At 36.8% G+C, this 13,566-nt stretch overlaps 1 protein-coding gene across 1 annotated transcript in view; it reads right to left on the bottom strand.

The window, feature by feature from the left end:
• tbc1d9 (TBC1 domain family, member 9 (with GRAM domain)) overlaps nt 1-13,264 on the bottom strand; it is a 30,593-nt gene extending 17,329 nt beyond the window's left edge. Inside the window, exons 1-3 of the mRNA XM_051894138.1 lie at nt 12,644-13,264; nt 3,227-3,337; nt 674-792 (exon numbers count right to left, since the gene is read on the bottom strand). Of these exons, the coding sequence (XP_051750098.1) occupies nt 674-792; nt 3,227-3,337; nt 12,644-12,764 (351 nt within the window). The 5' untranslated portion in view covers nt 12,765-13,264. The remainder of the gene's footprint in view (nt 1-673; nt 793-3,226; nt 3,338-12,643) is intronic.
• Nucleotides 13,265-13,566: the final 302 nt, after the last annotated feature.

Here is a 13,566-nt window from a genome sequence, read left to right as displayed (position 1 = left end):
GAAAGTGATGTTGGGATGTTAGTTAACAGTATATTAGTGCTGCGACAATTAATCAATGCATGTCGCTTCGTGGATTGATTCTGAGATTTTCTGAATGCATCACGATTCTCTCTTGAATTGATTCTGAGCTTAGTTTTGAACTGCACACTTAAATGCTCACGAAGAAGAGAGCTCGTGCGTTCAGCTGAGTCTGAGAATGTACTCGCACCTCAGAATGCTTTTATAATGTGAGATTAATGTAAACAGCCCACTGCAAACACCCTTGTAATTCGCTTCAACCTTTTTGAACTTTATGAATGATTATTTTAGAGAAGGTTCAAGTGGTGTGTGTAAGGAATTGGAAGCAAGCAGAGTATTGCTGTTTCTAAAACACGTAGTGCCATCTGCTGTTAAAAACTAAGCTCAGAATCGATTAGAGAGAGAATCATGATACATTCAGAAAATCTCAGAATCAATCCAGAATCATTTCTTGATTCGCGATGCATCGATTTATTGTCCCAGACCTACAGTATATCACTGCAAAGATATTTCAAACTTCTTTTTACCCCAAAGCGAAAAGAGAACTTTACATTCAAGCATGAAAACCTATTCTAGCAGACCCCAAAAACAAAATCGCTTTAAGGTACATATAAACTACGGTACATGAATACAGTTTGAAATGTTTATATCGAACCTGTATTTTGCCCTTGACGAAAGTGGTGATGTCATTCTCATTCTCGAAGATGGAGAGTGTCTGCAGCAGATTCTGCTCCAGCCATTCCCAGTTCTCCGTGATCTCCTTACGAGAGCTCCCTGCGAGAAACAAAAACATTTTGGCACCTTTTAGTGAAATAATACTAATCCACCCATTTAGGATAATGAATTTCTTTCTACTTTCTATTTCATTTGCTTCCAGTACTGAACAGCAGATGGGTCTGGGTTCATCATTTAATTAGCTCTGTATTAGCACAGCTCTCCTCAGGCGATAAATCAAACACATTACTGGCAAGCGGAATGATTCATTAAGACACTGCAATTAGGTAAAGACAGAAATACACAATGATTTTAAAAACAAACTATCCATGCTGTGTTTGCCATTCACCCAGAACTCAGAAAACAAATGCAGTTTTGTCATGACAAGTCTCGGAGTGTTTGGCATGGTAATGGATATGACAATGTTGATATATTTGGTCTTGGCAGAACAGATCTGCTGTTGGTTATTGCTGCTGCTGCAGAGCAAGTACGGGACTTGCTACTGCCAATACACACGACAAGCTGCTGTGAGCAAATAAGACATGCTGCTGCTGTACAATATAGCGTACGTGAATTACCCGTAGCAGATCTATACAGGTGGAGCTGGGGAAGGTGGAGGGTTTCTGAAAACGCGCTGCAAACTGCTGACCAAGTATTTGAAGGCTAAGCAGCGAGCTCATTGGCTACTGATACAGCAGGAACCAATCAGCTGTGCCCTATAGAGAATGATGTGATTACCAGTAGGTTGAGTTAAGGACCTATTAACCTGCGCCATCTAGAGTTTCATGACAGAACTTTGTATTTGTAGAACATAAAAATGTCTGACAACCAACAAAAAAAACAATAAATTTGATATTAATTTTATCATTTTATAACTATTTTATTACCTTATTTAATTACCTATTATCTCTGACAACAATCAATTAATATTTTATGATAAATTTAATATGATTTAATATTAATTTTATAATTAATATATAAATAATATATCCATCTATCTAGCTATGTATCTATCTCTCTCTCTTTAAATATAATATTCAATTTATTTAATTGTTTATTTTAGTAAACGTCTCAAAATACGGATGTACTGTAAATGCAGCCTAGGATTATTTCTAGATTATGCATCTCATATAAAAAAGTGCAAATGCAAAGTCATGCTAAAGGAGCCTTTCACAGAACATATAAACCTTCTCAGAGCAGGCAAACGGCTCTCTTGCCTTAAATAAAGACATTTGCCAAATGGCTTGCAGCAACCAAAGTAACAGCTTGTGAAATATGAACCAGCATTCGCAGTTGCCTCTAAACCAGATTAGCTCAGAAACGGAGCACTCTCCGCTCCTCTGGGAAGCCAGCGCTTTCTTATAGGCTTCAGAAGTAATGTTCTCAGCTAGGGCCGAACACTATGACGGTAAATACTGTGTGACGACTACACAAATGTTATATATATTTATTGTATTTCCACTCCATGTTGTGTTTAACATCCCTTAAGAACATGTTCTATGATGTTTTCGACTTTATTGTCCCTCCACAAATTGAATACTAAAAAACACTAATATATATATATATATATATATATATATATATATATATATATATGTATCTTTGATTTTCATTTAATTATTGAATATTTATTTGTCTTTTTTAAAACAAGATTAACAACTGGAAAATTATTAAAGGCTACATGACAAAGTTTTAATGTACTATTTATTTAAAATTATTATTTTAAATACATTTATCTTTATTTATGTTAAAAAGTTAAAATATAAAGTAAAAATATGTTAAGTTAAATGAAATTAAATAGTGAAATTAAATAAAAAAAATAGTGAAATAGTTCACTATAAATTAAATAGTGCTGCAATTGCAATAGTTGTGCAATAACAAATGAGCTTTTGCAGTAAAACCAGTATTGAGAAATTTTACTGGTATTGCTCAACTGAAACTTTTGTGTTGTGACAAAATTAATTCCATGTTTCTTCACATGCAAATAACGTCAAGTAGACCTGAGCAAAAAATGTATCTACCATAGGAAAAAATAGCATAGCAGAATCTATAGTGATTGACACATTTGTACCACTGCATGCCGCCCAGGCCTAATGATTAGTTCTTGACATGGCGTTTAGTTTCAGTGCGTATCGCTGCTGCCTAACATAACCAGAGGCGCTCTCTCATCATAAGTGCTCTTAATTGCACATTAACCATGCTGTCCTGCATCAGCAGACTCTTTGTAGCCCTGCACAAATACCAATTCCTAACAAACGCTGGCTTGCTGAAGCATTGATTCCTGTATTGAAGTTTTGAACCTAAACTGAACTTTAAAAGCCGAGACAGTTAAGCGAACATCATGTTTACCCGAGCAGAAGCGTTTGAAAGAAAAGTGGGCATTGATTTCCACTAGGGCATGAGGTAATGCTCCGGCAGCGAGAGGCCATCAGGGAGCAGGCGGGATGTGAGAGAATATTCCAGAATGGGAGGCGGAACGGAAGCAGTATGTTACCGTGGGCGATGGTCCAGTAAACCAGGGAATCAGGGGTCTGGTAGAGAATCCTGTACGGGGCCACACGGGCGCTGGAGTCCAACACGACGTCAAGGGTGCCAACCAGCAGACCTGAGGGAAAACAGACAACATACGCTCAGGATGACGATGATGCTAGGATATCAGTAGACTAAAACAGGCTAAAATCAACAGTAATTACATTCACTTAGACAAAAAAAAAAAAAAAAAAAAAAAATATTATATATATATATATATATATATATATATATATATATATATATATATATATATATATATATATATAGATATTTATGTAGATATTCCACCTCAACACAAATTACAGTTTAGTTTTTACTTCATGGAAATATTTATTAAATTAATTAAAAATTTAAATATATTTTAGTTTCATTTATTCATTAGTTTTAGTTCATTTTACTTTTAGTTCATTCATTTTAGTTCAGTAATTAAAGTTAAGGGATCAACTGAAGATTTAATAGAACATTTCTTGAATTATTTATAAAATATTGGGTCAATGACATGACGTGCATATTTTTGTGTCCAAGTGCATTATTTCCTTTTAAAATAATTTGATAAATTCATGACATATATCACTTTATTTTATATATATATATATATATATATATATATATATATATGTTAATGAATGAAACATTGTTTATGACTCAAAAAATATGCATTACATTGGTTTTGAAAAGATTTTTAAAAAACACCTTTTTTGAAGCTTTATTTCTCAATGACCCTATTATGTTACCTAAAGACCACGTCAAGCTTGCAAGCATGAGAGTGTTAAGAAAGTAATGTTTTAATATTGTACCTGCATTAGGAGCAAAAATGGTATTATAGTTAGCAAATTTATTTCCATTAATCAGTTCAAACTCAAACAATTAATTTTAGTTTTTGCATTAAAGTTTTTCAATCTGCTTGTATCACACGATCCTTCAGAAATCTTTCTAATATGCTGATTTGCTGCTCAAGAGACATTTCTTATCAATGTTGAAAACGGTTGTACTGCTTCATATTTTGGTGGGAACTGTGATACATTTTTTCAGTATTCTTCAATGAATAGGAAGTTCAAAAGAACATCATTTCAATCATGACCGCTGCTGCATAAACAGACATACATAAATCCCATAGCAGATTTAGGCAGGTGGAGCTGGGGGAGGTGGAGGGTTCCAGAGACTAGCCTACAGCAAACACTGAACCAGACTATCTAAATCTCATTGGCTGCAGGATCAGCAGAAGCTTGTGCCACACAGTAATAATGTGATTACTTGCAGACTACATGTAAAGGACCATCAGCCTGTGCCCTCTAGAGTTTAATGACTGAACTACATTTTTTTTTTTTTACTGAATTAGATATCTTTCATAACATTACAAATGTCTTTACTGTCACTTTTGATCAATTTAATACTTAATGAAGACATAAAAAAAAAAAAAATCGTACTGACCCCAAACATTTGAACTAAATGCGGCTGCTTGTAAACCCCCTGGGCGAGCCTGCAACCGTTGTTAACTGCTTTGACGACTCTACCTGAGTAGCATTAGCATTGCCGCAGGGCGAGACAGTGCTAGTATCTGTGTCAGAGCATCAGAAACCACAAATGAAGACACCTGCAAAGTCTGCAGATCAGAGGACGAGCTTCTGCCTCTGGCATCACACTCTCTTTATCTCCAGCTCTCATTCTCACTATAGGCTGAGAGTGTGGAAATACAAAACCTACAACATTTCACAATCCAGTGTGGATTGGGCAGGTTCATCTAGTTTGAACACAGACAAGCAATAGGATTTGAGAGGTAGGGAAGAAGGCAAGATTTTCATGAATAACAAATTACATGATGTGGAGGAGTAAAGAGAAAACCATACTCAAGTAAAAGCAGAGATACCTTAGAGTGACCTTGATTTATTGCAGTAAATCAAGGTCAACACAACAGTCTCTTAAACGTTAACAAACTCTCAAGTCTCAGTAAAGCTCAAGTGCTCAGAATTGGCATAGTTAAACCAATATCCTTCAAAAAGATCTCTTCAATATAAAGGATAAATAAAACAATTTTAAGTAAAATTAAATAGCCTATTAGCACTGGATGTGTTAGTTTCAGCCTCATCACCAGCTGCATGTCCTCATCTCATATATGAAACACCTGAGATTAAGCAACTACCTGCTAATGCACTTGTATTCACGTAAAGTAGCCTTGATGACAAGTTTGGGTGGGTAAAGCCATGTGTATACTTCGTTTTTTTTATGCTAGTGTACGCACACAGTCGAACACACAGCCTTCGAAAGCATTCAACGAATACGCAGTTTTGAGCAATCTCTCGCCACGAGTTACAACCCATATATATTTTTGTTCTTTCATGCCAGAGTTGTACAAATGAGGGTACTTTCTAACCTCTTCGCACAATCTGTTGCGGTAGCTTGCGATGCATTCCGGTCTGTTCTGTTTATGCAGGTTTTCTTCAACTACCTTGTGAATCGACACCCCACGTTTGCCACCTTGTGGATAAACTGATTACAGCAAAAAAATGTAAATGCGCATTTGCGACCTGCGCGTACAAAGTATGCAAATACAAAGTATTACAAAAATACTCTTCTAAGGTATGCTGACCCTTGCGTACGCATAAAAAGTGAAGTATACTTTGGGCTTAAGGGCAAAACACAGAAGATATAGTACCTTTAATGCCCTGCTGATGGCGATATCGCTTATTTTGTAGCACAAATAAACTGCTGCAGAAAAAGTTAGGTACCATGCAAAATGTAATGAGTAATTGCTCAAATGTATTGGAGTCAAGAGTACATATACTTATTCAAATATGTAGTCAAGTAGAGAGTAAATGTTAATATCATTGATACTCAGTCAAAGTAGCTAAAAAGATACTTAAGTACAGTAACTAATTACTTTTACTCAAATACTTTACACCCCTGGGAATAACATGCACTGATAAATCATGTACAATATGACCAGGAATGTGTATGAAGAGATAACATACAGGTGCTGGTCATATAATTAGAATATCATCAAAAAGTTGATTTATTTCACTAATTCCATTCAAAAAGTGAAACTTGTATATTATATTCATTCATTACACACAGACTGATATATTTCAAATGTTTATTTCTTTTAATTTTGATGATTATAACTGACAACTAAGGAAAATCCCAAATTCAGTATCTCAGAAAAATAGAATATTACTTAAGACCAATACAAAGAAAGGATTTTTAGAAATCTTGGCCAACTGAAAAGTATGAACATGAAAAGTATGAGCATGTACAGCACTCAATACTTAGTTGGGGCTCCTTTTGCCTGAATTACTGCAGCAATGCGGCGTGGCATGGAGTCGATCAGTCTGTGGCACTGCTCAGGTGTTCTAAGAGCCCAGGTTGCTCTGATAGTGGCCTTCAGCTCTTCTGCATTGTTGGGTCTGGCATATCGCATCTTCCTCTTCACAATACCCCATAGATTTTCTATGGGGTTAAGGTCAGGCGAGTTTGCTGGCCAATTAAGAACAGGGATACCATGGTCCTTAAACCAGGTACTGGTAGCTTTGGCACCGTGTGCAGGTGCCAAGTCCTGTTGGAAAATGAAATCTGCATCTCCATAAAGTTGGTCAGCAGCAGGAAGCATGAAGTGCTCTAAAACTTCCTGGTATACGGCTGCGTTGACCTTGGACCTCAGAAAACACAGTGGACCAACACCAGCAGATGACATGGCACCCCAAACCATCACTGACTGTGGAAACTTTACACCGGACCTCAAGCAACATGGATTGTGTGCCTCTCCTCTCTTCCTCCAGACTCTGGGACCCTGATTTCCAAAGGAAATGCAAAATTTACTTTCATCAGAGAACATAACTTTGGACCACTCAGCAGCAGCCCAGTCCTTTTTGTCTTTAGGCCAGGCAAGACGCTGTCTGTTGTTCAAGAGTGGCTTGACACAAGGAATGCGACAGCTTAAACCCATGTCTTGCATACGTCTGTGCGTAGTGGCTCTTGAAGCACTGACTCCAGCTGCAGTCCACTCTTTGTGAATCTCTCCCACATTTTTGAATGGGTTTTGTTTCACAATCCTCTCCAGGGTGCGGTTATCCCTATTGCTTGAACACTTTTTTCTACCACATCTTTTCCTTCCCTTCGCCTTTCTATTAATGTGCTTGGACACAGAGCTCTGTGAACAGCCAGCCTCTTTTGCAATGACCTTTTGTGTCTTGCCCTCCTTGTGCAAGGTGTCAATGGTCGTCTTTTGGACAACTGTCAAGTCAGCAGTCTTCCCCATGATTGTGTAGCCTACAGAATTAGACTGAGAGACCATTTAAAGGCCTTTGCAGGTGTTTTGAGTTAACTAGCTGATTAGAGTGTGGCACCAGGTGTCTTCAATATTGAACCTTTTCACAATATTCTAATTTTCTGAGATACTGAATTTGGGATTTTCCTTAGTTGTCAGTTATAATCATCAAAATTAAAAGAAATAAACATTTGAAATATATCAGTCTGTGTGTAATGAATGAATATAATATACAAGTTTCACTTTTTGAATGGAATTAGTGAAATAAATCAACTTTTTGATGATATTCTAATTATATGACCAGCACCTGTATATATTGTCGTTTTTGTCGTAAAATCTCTGTGACTCCGAAGATTTTCCCAAACTTGAATGTGTGAATAGGGATCCACCAAAATAAATCTGGCTTCCCGTTTCAGCTCGAGCTCATGTGTGCAATAATACCCCCCTCCTCCAGAACACATGACTTTCTGTTCCTGCTTTCATATGCTCGGATGAGCCACGGTTTCCTTGGTTGCGAAACAAGAGAGCAGAGATTTGAGAATACTGTAAGGATCACATGATCCATTCAGTTGCAGAGATCTATTCAGTTGTTTATGAGCCTTCGTGGCCATCTGCAACATTCAGTTCATTCTTTAATGAACCTTCTTCAGTTCCAATATTTCAGGTTTCCCTGACAGGCAGCACCAAACAACAGCTTTCGTATGTCAAATATGAATGTATGACATATTTCATGACAAAGAATGTATTTTATAAAATCAATATTCATTAACTGTTACAGTATATTGATATAATGACATTTAAGAAGTAAATTAATTTACAAATTCATTTAACGTTCAACTATAATGATTCAATTTCTTCTAAAATAAGCATAGAATATTCTATTCTTGGATCATGAATATTAATTAAGCTGCATGATTGGACAGTCCCAGAACTCCAGCCAGAAATAAGATTCACGAATTATGGCTTAAATTTACAGTTACACAGCAGCAAAGTTGTTTAAAGAGTTAGTTCACCTAAAAATGAAAATTCTGTCATTAATTACTCACACTCATGTCGTTCCACACCCGTAAGACCTTCGTTCATCTTCAGAACACAAATTAAGATATTTTTGATGAAATCCGATGGCTCGTGAGGCCTGCATTTACGACAAGTTAATTTACACTTTCAAATGCCCAGATTCCAGAAAGCTACTAAAGACATATTTAAAACAGTTCACGTGACTACAGTGGTTCAACCTTAATGTTATGAAGCGACGAGAATACTTTTTGTGCGCCAAAAAAACAAAATAATGACTTTATTCAACAATATCTAGCACTCGTCACTGAACTAAACACTGCTTCATGAAGCTTCCAAGCTTTACGAATCTTTTGTTTCGAATCAGTGGTTTGAAGCGTGTATCAAACAATCTCAAACTGCCAAAGTCACGTGATTTCAGTAAACGAGGCTTCGTTGCGTCGTAAGTGTTTCGAAATTTCAATGGTTCACCTGACTTTGGCAGTGCTCTGAACCACTATTCGAAACAAAAGATTCGTAAAGCTTTGAAGCTTCATGAAGCAGTGTTTTGAAAACGCCCATCACTAGATAATGTTGAATAAAGTCTTTTTTTTTTTTTTGGCGCACAAAAATTATTCTCGTCGCTTCATAACATTAAGGTTGGACCACTGTAGTCACACAAACTGTTTTAAATATGTCTTTAGTAGCATTCTGGGCATCTGAAAGTGTGAATTAACTTGCTGTCAATGCAGGCCTCACGAGCCATCGGATTTTATAAAAAATATCTTAATTTGTGTTCTGAAGATGAACGAAGGTCTTACGGGTGTGGAACGACATGAGGGTGAGTAGTTAAATGACAGAATTTTCATTTTTGGGTGAACTAACCCTTTAACATATTTTATATTAAGGTGCAATCCCATAGATTTTATGGTCATACTCTAGGGTTTTTGTATTTAATAAATGACGAATTAAAAAAAAACAAAAAACGATTGTACACTGCACATTTTATCAAATGTAGTAGGGCATCCTTCACTACACAGCCTTTTATGGTTATGCTTGTGTTCCCCTGTTCATATTGTGGGAAGACAATTCAATCAGTCCTGCGTTTCTGATGTCTTGTTAGGATGTTTGGATGAGGAGCTGTGGGAGGAACATTTCATTGTTGTCTTTTCTCATTCTATATATAGAATGTTCTGCTCTAAATTGAACTCATCTCTGCTCAGAGAAAAACAGCCTTTTCAGCACGTGGACAAAACTGATATCCAGCATCAACCTGATACATACAACTGTATTGAACTGCATAAAAAAACAGGAGCTCTTGACTTTATCCGTATTTAACCACAGGAAAGGTGTTTGGCCTTCTACTGGATGCCTGTAGACCACTAAGCCTTTGGATAGTGGACTGTGCTGGAAGTGTATTATGCTATTTTAAAGGTTCCTAATTTTGTTTTGTAGTCTCCTACAACAGGTTTACATGAATCCAAAACCAAAAAAAAAAAAAAAAAAAAATTCCCTATAATAAACATTTTGGCCAAGATCTTGTACTGACAATACAAGAGGTGAGCACTCTGTAAAGTCTCCTCCAGCACAGCCCAAAAACTTTCAATGAATTTAAGGTCTACACTCAGAGGTGCCAATTTATGTGTGAAAATGATTCTTCATGCTCTCTGAACCATTCTTTCACAATTTTAACCCTGATGAATCTTGGCTTTGTCATCCTGGAATATGGCCATGATGTGTCTTCCTACATGGTTCACTCTAAAAATGCTGGGTTAAAAACAACCCAAGCTGGGTTGAAAATATATAAACCCAGCGATTGGGTTGTTTTAACCCAGCGGTTTGGTTCAAATGTTTGCTCAACGTGCTGGGCAGTTTTATTTAACCCAACTATTGTTTAAAAATTACTATATAACTGGCTTAAAATGAACCCAAAATAGGTTGGAAATTAAAAATCAGACACATAATTACTAGAAGCAACAATAATAATCAAAATGTGAAAATTTATTAATAAGCATTTTAATAAATGTTTATTGTATTGTATTCATTATTATTCATTAAACTTATTAATAAATGCTCATTTATTAAACATATTAGGCTAATAAATGTTAATTTCCAACATACTTTGGGTTCATTTTAAGCAAGCAATACAGTAATTTTTAAACAATAGTTTAAAGCAGGTTGGGTACACACTTAACCCAACCACTGGGTTAAAACAACCCATTCGCTGAGTAAAAACAACCCCTTGCTGGGATTTTCCATTTTCAACCCACCTTGGGTTGTTTTTAACCCAGCATTTTTTAGAGTGTAGTTTAAGAAATTAAAAGCTACACACTCCATCAATTAGGATTAGAAGAATTGTTGCCAAGCATACAACATGCTAGAAACATCATAATCACAGCAATAACGATCCAGTCATATACTCCTATTTCAATCCAAACAGCGATTTTCTTTTTCTTTTGGCTGGGCAGTGTATCTTGGAGGCCTTCAAATATTGTCTTAATAGGTCAAATGGTTGAGAATCACTGCTTTAGATGAGGCACATGTGGGAGAAAATTCAACTAAGATTTAGGTAAGACCAAAGCAAAGTCTTCATGTGTTCTCCATTTAATCTCACTGCTGTCAAACAGAAAGAAGGGATTCTCTCATTTGTTATTTTTTGTTCGTAATTTATTTTTTGCTCTAGTGAAAAGTCAATCATTAATAAAGAATTCACAAAATATTTGGTCGGTTTTACATTTGAAACATACCAAACATATACACGTGCCTTTTTTCCCAATGCTTTTTTTTGGCCAATCGCCGGCTACCCAAGACTCTCCGGGTCAGTCTGCTGGGCCGTGCCAGGCTCACCGACTCTCACTGGCAACTGGCACACAGCTCGCACATTTATGTAACAATGACATCATCTTTCCTCGCTAGAGTACGCTTTGTGTCTCACTTTTCTCACTGACAGACACAAAGACGTAGACACACAAATACCGGCAACGATTTGGCTCTTACAATAGTTGATCTCTGTTATCCACGCCAAGTTTTATCCGTAAACACTTTATTTTTCAAGAACTCCCTTCAAGGCTCCAGCATGATATCTGTCAATCAGAGATAAAGAGGCTGACAGTGAGTGCCACACATACCTGTACACCGTTAAATACAGGACATGTCACCAGGTGAGATCAATAAAACACATTCACAACCCCAAACCAGCTCAGCTTTCTGTCCTGGGCCAGTGATGATAAACCAAACCATATACTGAGCCTGTTTGGTCACTAATATCTTACTACAAGGAATTTTATAGTGTCATTATGAGATGGATGTATCAGCCAGATTAATCCGCTAATATTTGGTCATTCTGATATTATCAAAGCAACAGAGTTTGTGGAACAGTACCAAAATGCACTGACATTGAAATGAATGTTAAATTCAGCATTTTTGTTTTTCAGTCATCAGCCAATCTGATGTCTAGATAGTAGTATCAGCCACTGAAAAACTGCTCAACCACTTGTTATTACGACCACATGTCCACATTAAGAAGCATCAATAATAAACAAACAATAATGAAGATGCATTTATATGGTGCCTGAATCCATCTATACATCTCTGCATGGCCTGGTCACAGCAGTGATGGAAATAATATGATTAGGAGGCTGTATAGATCCACATGGGTCCATATTGTCCACTACACACAACAATACATCAATAGCGCCCATTAAATATAGGCAAGTTAAGTATCAGCAGTCAAATATTTATGAATAATAACCATTGTCAAGGGCAACACTGACTGGAAACATACTTTCTTGCTAACTTGTCCATGTCATTACAGCAAAATATGCTAAATATGAAAAATTGATGTAAATATTTTCAAATTAATTTGATAATATAATTTGTAATAAAAAAATAATGTATTACTTTGGGAAAATGCTAAATACACTTAGAAATAAATACATATATTGAACTATATATAACCACACGCACACAGGCAAACGCGCACGCGCATCTCCATATACGCCGCGCGACCAAAACCAGCACGCGTCCACCTGCCTGTACAGGCATGAATGAAACACACCTGTGCATAAGCGGTCATCATAAATAACACAACATTGCAGGCAGTTCATTGAGTAATCATGGCTTTACCCGCGAGTCCTCCTCCGCCGTCTCCATGGCCCTTTCTCTTCTGCAGGATGAAATACGGATTCGCTCTCTCTGTCATCCATAACGCGCTGGCCAACAACACCTCCTCAGGGTTCACCCACATCTTCAGTTCGATTTCCTCACGAGGACATCAAACAAATCTTATATAGGTGGTCCAGTATGGAGTCGCTGTCCTAAAGCTTATCCAAGCGTCAAATCTCGCACCCGATGCAGCGAAGCGACGCGCTTCGAAGATCCGACGGCGGTGTATTGCAAAAATATAAGCTGTCAGTAGGCTGAAGCACTTAGTATATCGAGCAGATCGATAAGTATTACAATATGTGCATTAAAATGTATATAGTCCTCTTGGAGCTCCTCAAGACGCGCGCGCGCACCTCACACTACACAAATAACACCATGAACACCTTTCTTAAAGGACGACAACGACTTTAACGGCTATCGATGACTAACAGAGCCCTTGAAATGCAGAACTAGTGTATTCCGCTGATTCATAGTGAGAGACAATGATATTTTCAGCGATTAAACGAGCTACCTAACCACGCAAAATAAACAATGCCTCACATCTCAGCTGTGTTTTTTTTATGCTTTACTCACTAGCGCCACTGCAGCACGGACGGCGGCGCGCACTCAGCGTGCGTCATGGGCAGGCCATTGTGACGTATCGATTGTGGGCGGAAAGCACGTTTGCTCATAAACAAAAAAAATTATTGACAATTTATCTTGACTTAAACAAAATTAAAATAATATTTCAGGATTCTTAGGAGCACAAAATTGGTACAGCTAAGGTATCACTATCAATAATGTATTATAAAACAAAAAACAAATAATAGCCAAAGTAATAAATGCAAAATAAGTAAATTAATAAATAACTGAAACAAAAATAATACAAGAAATATAAAAAATAT

The sequence above is a fragment of the Ctenopharyngodon idella genome, chromosome 1 (genome assembly GCF_019924925.1).
Source record: "Ctenopharyngodon idella isolate HZGC_01 chromosome 1, HZGC01, whole genome shotgun sequence".
NCBI lineage: Eukaryota > Metazoa > Chordata > Actinopteri > Cypriniformes > Xenocyprididae > Ctenopharyngodon > Ctenopharyngodon idella.
This window is presented reverse-complemented; position numbering and strand designations above follow the sequence as displayed.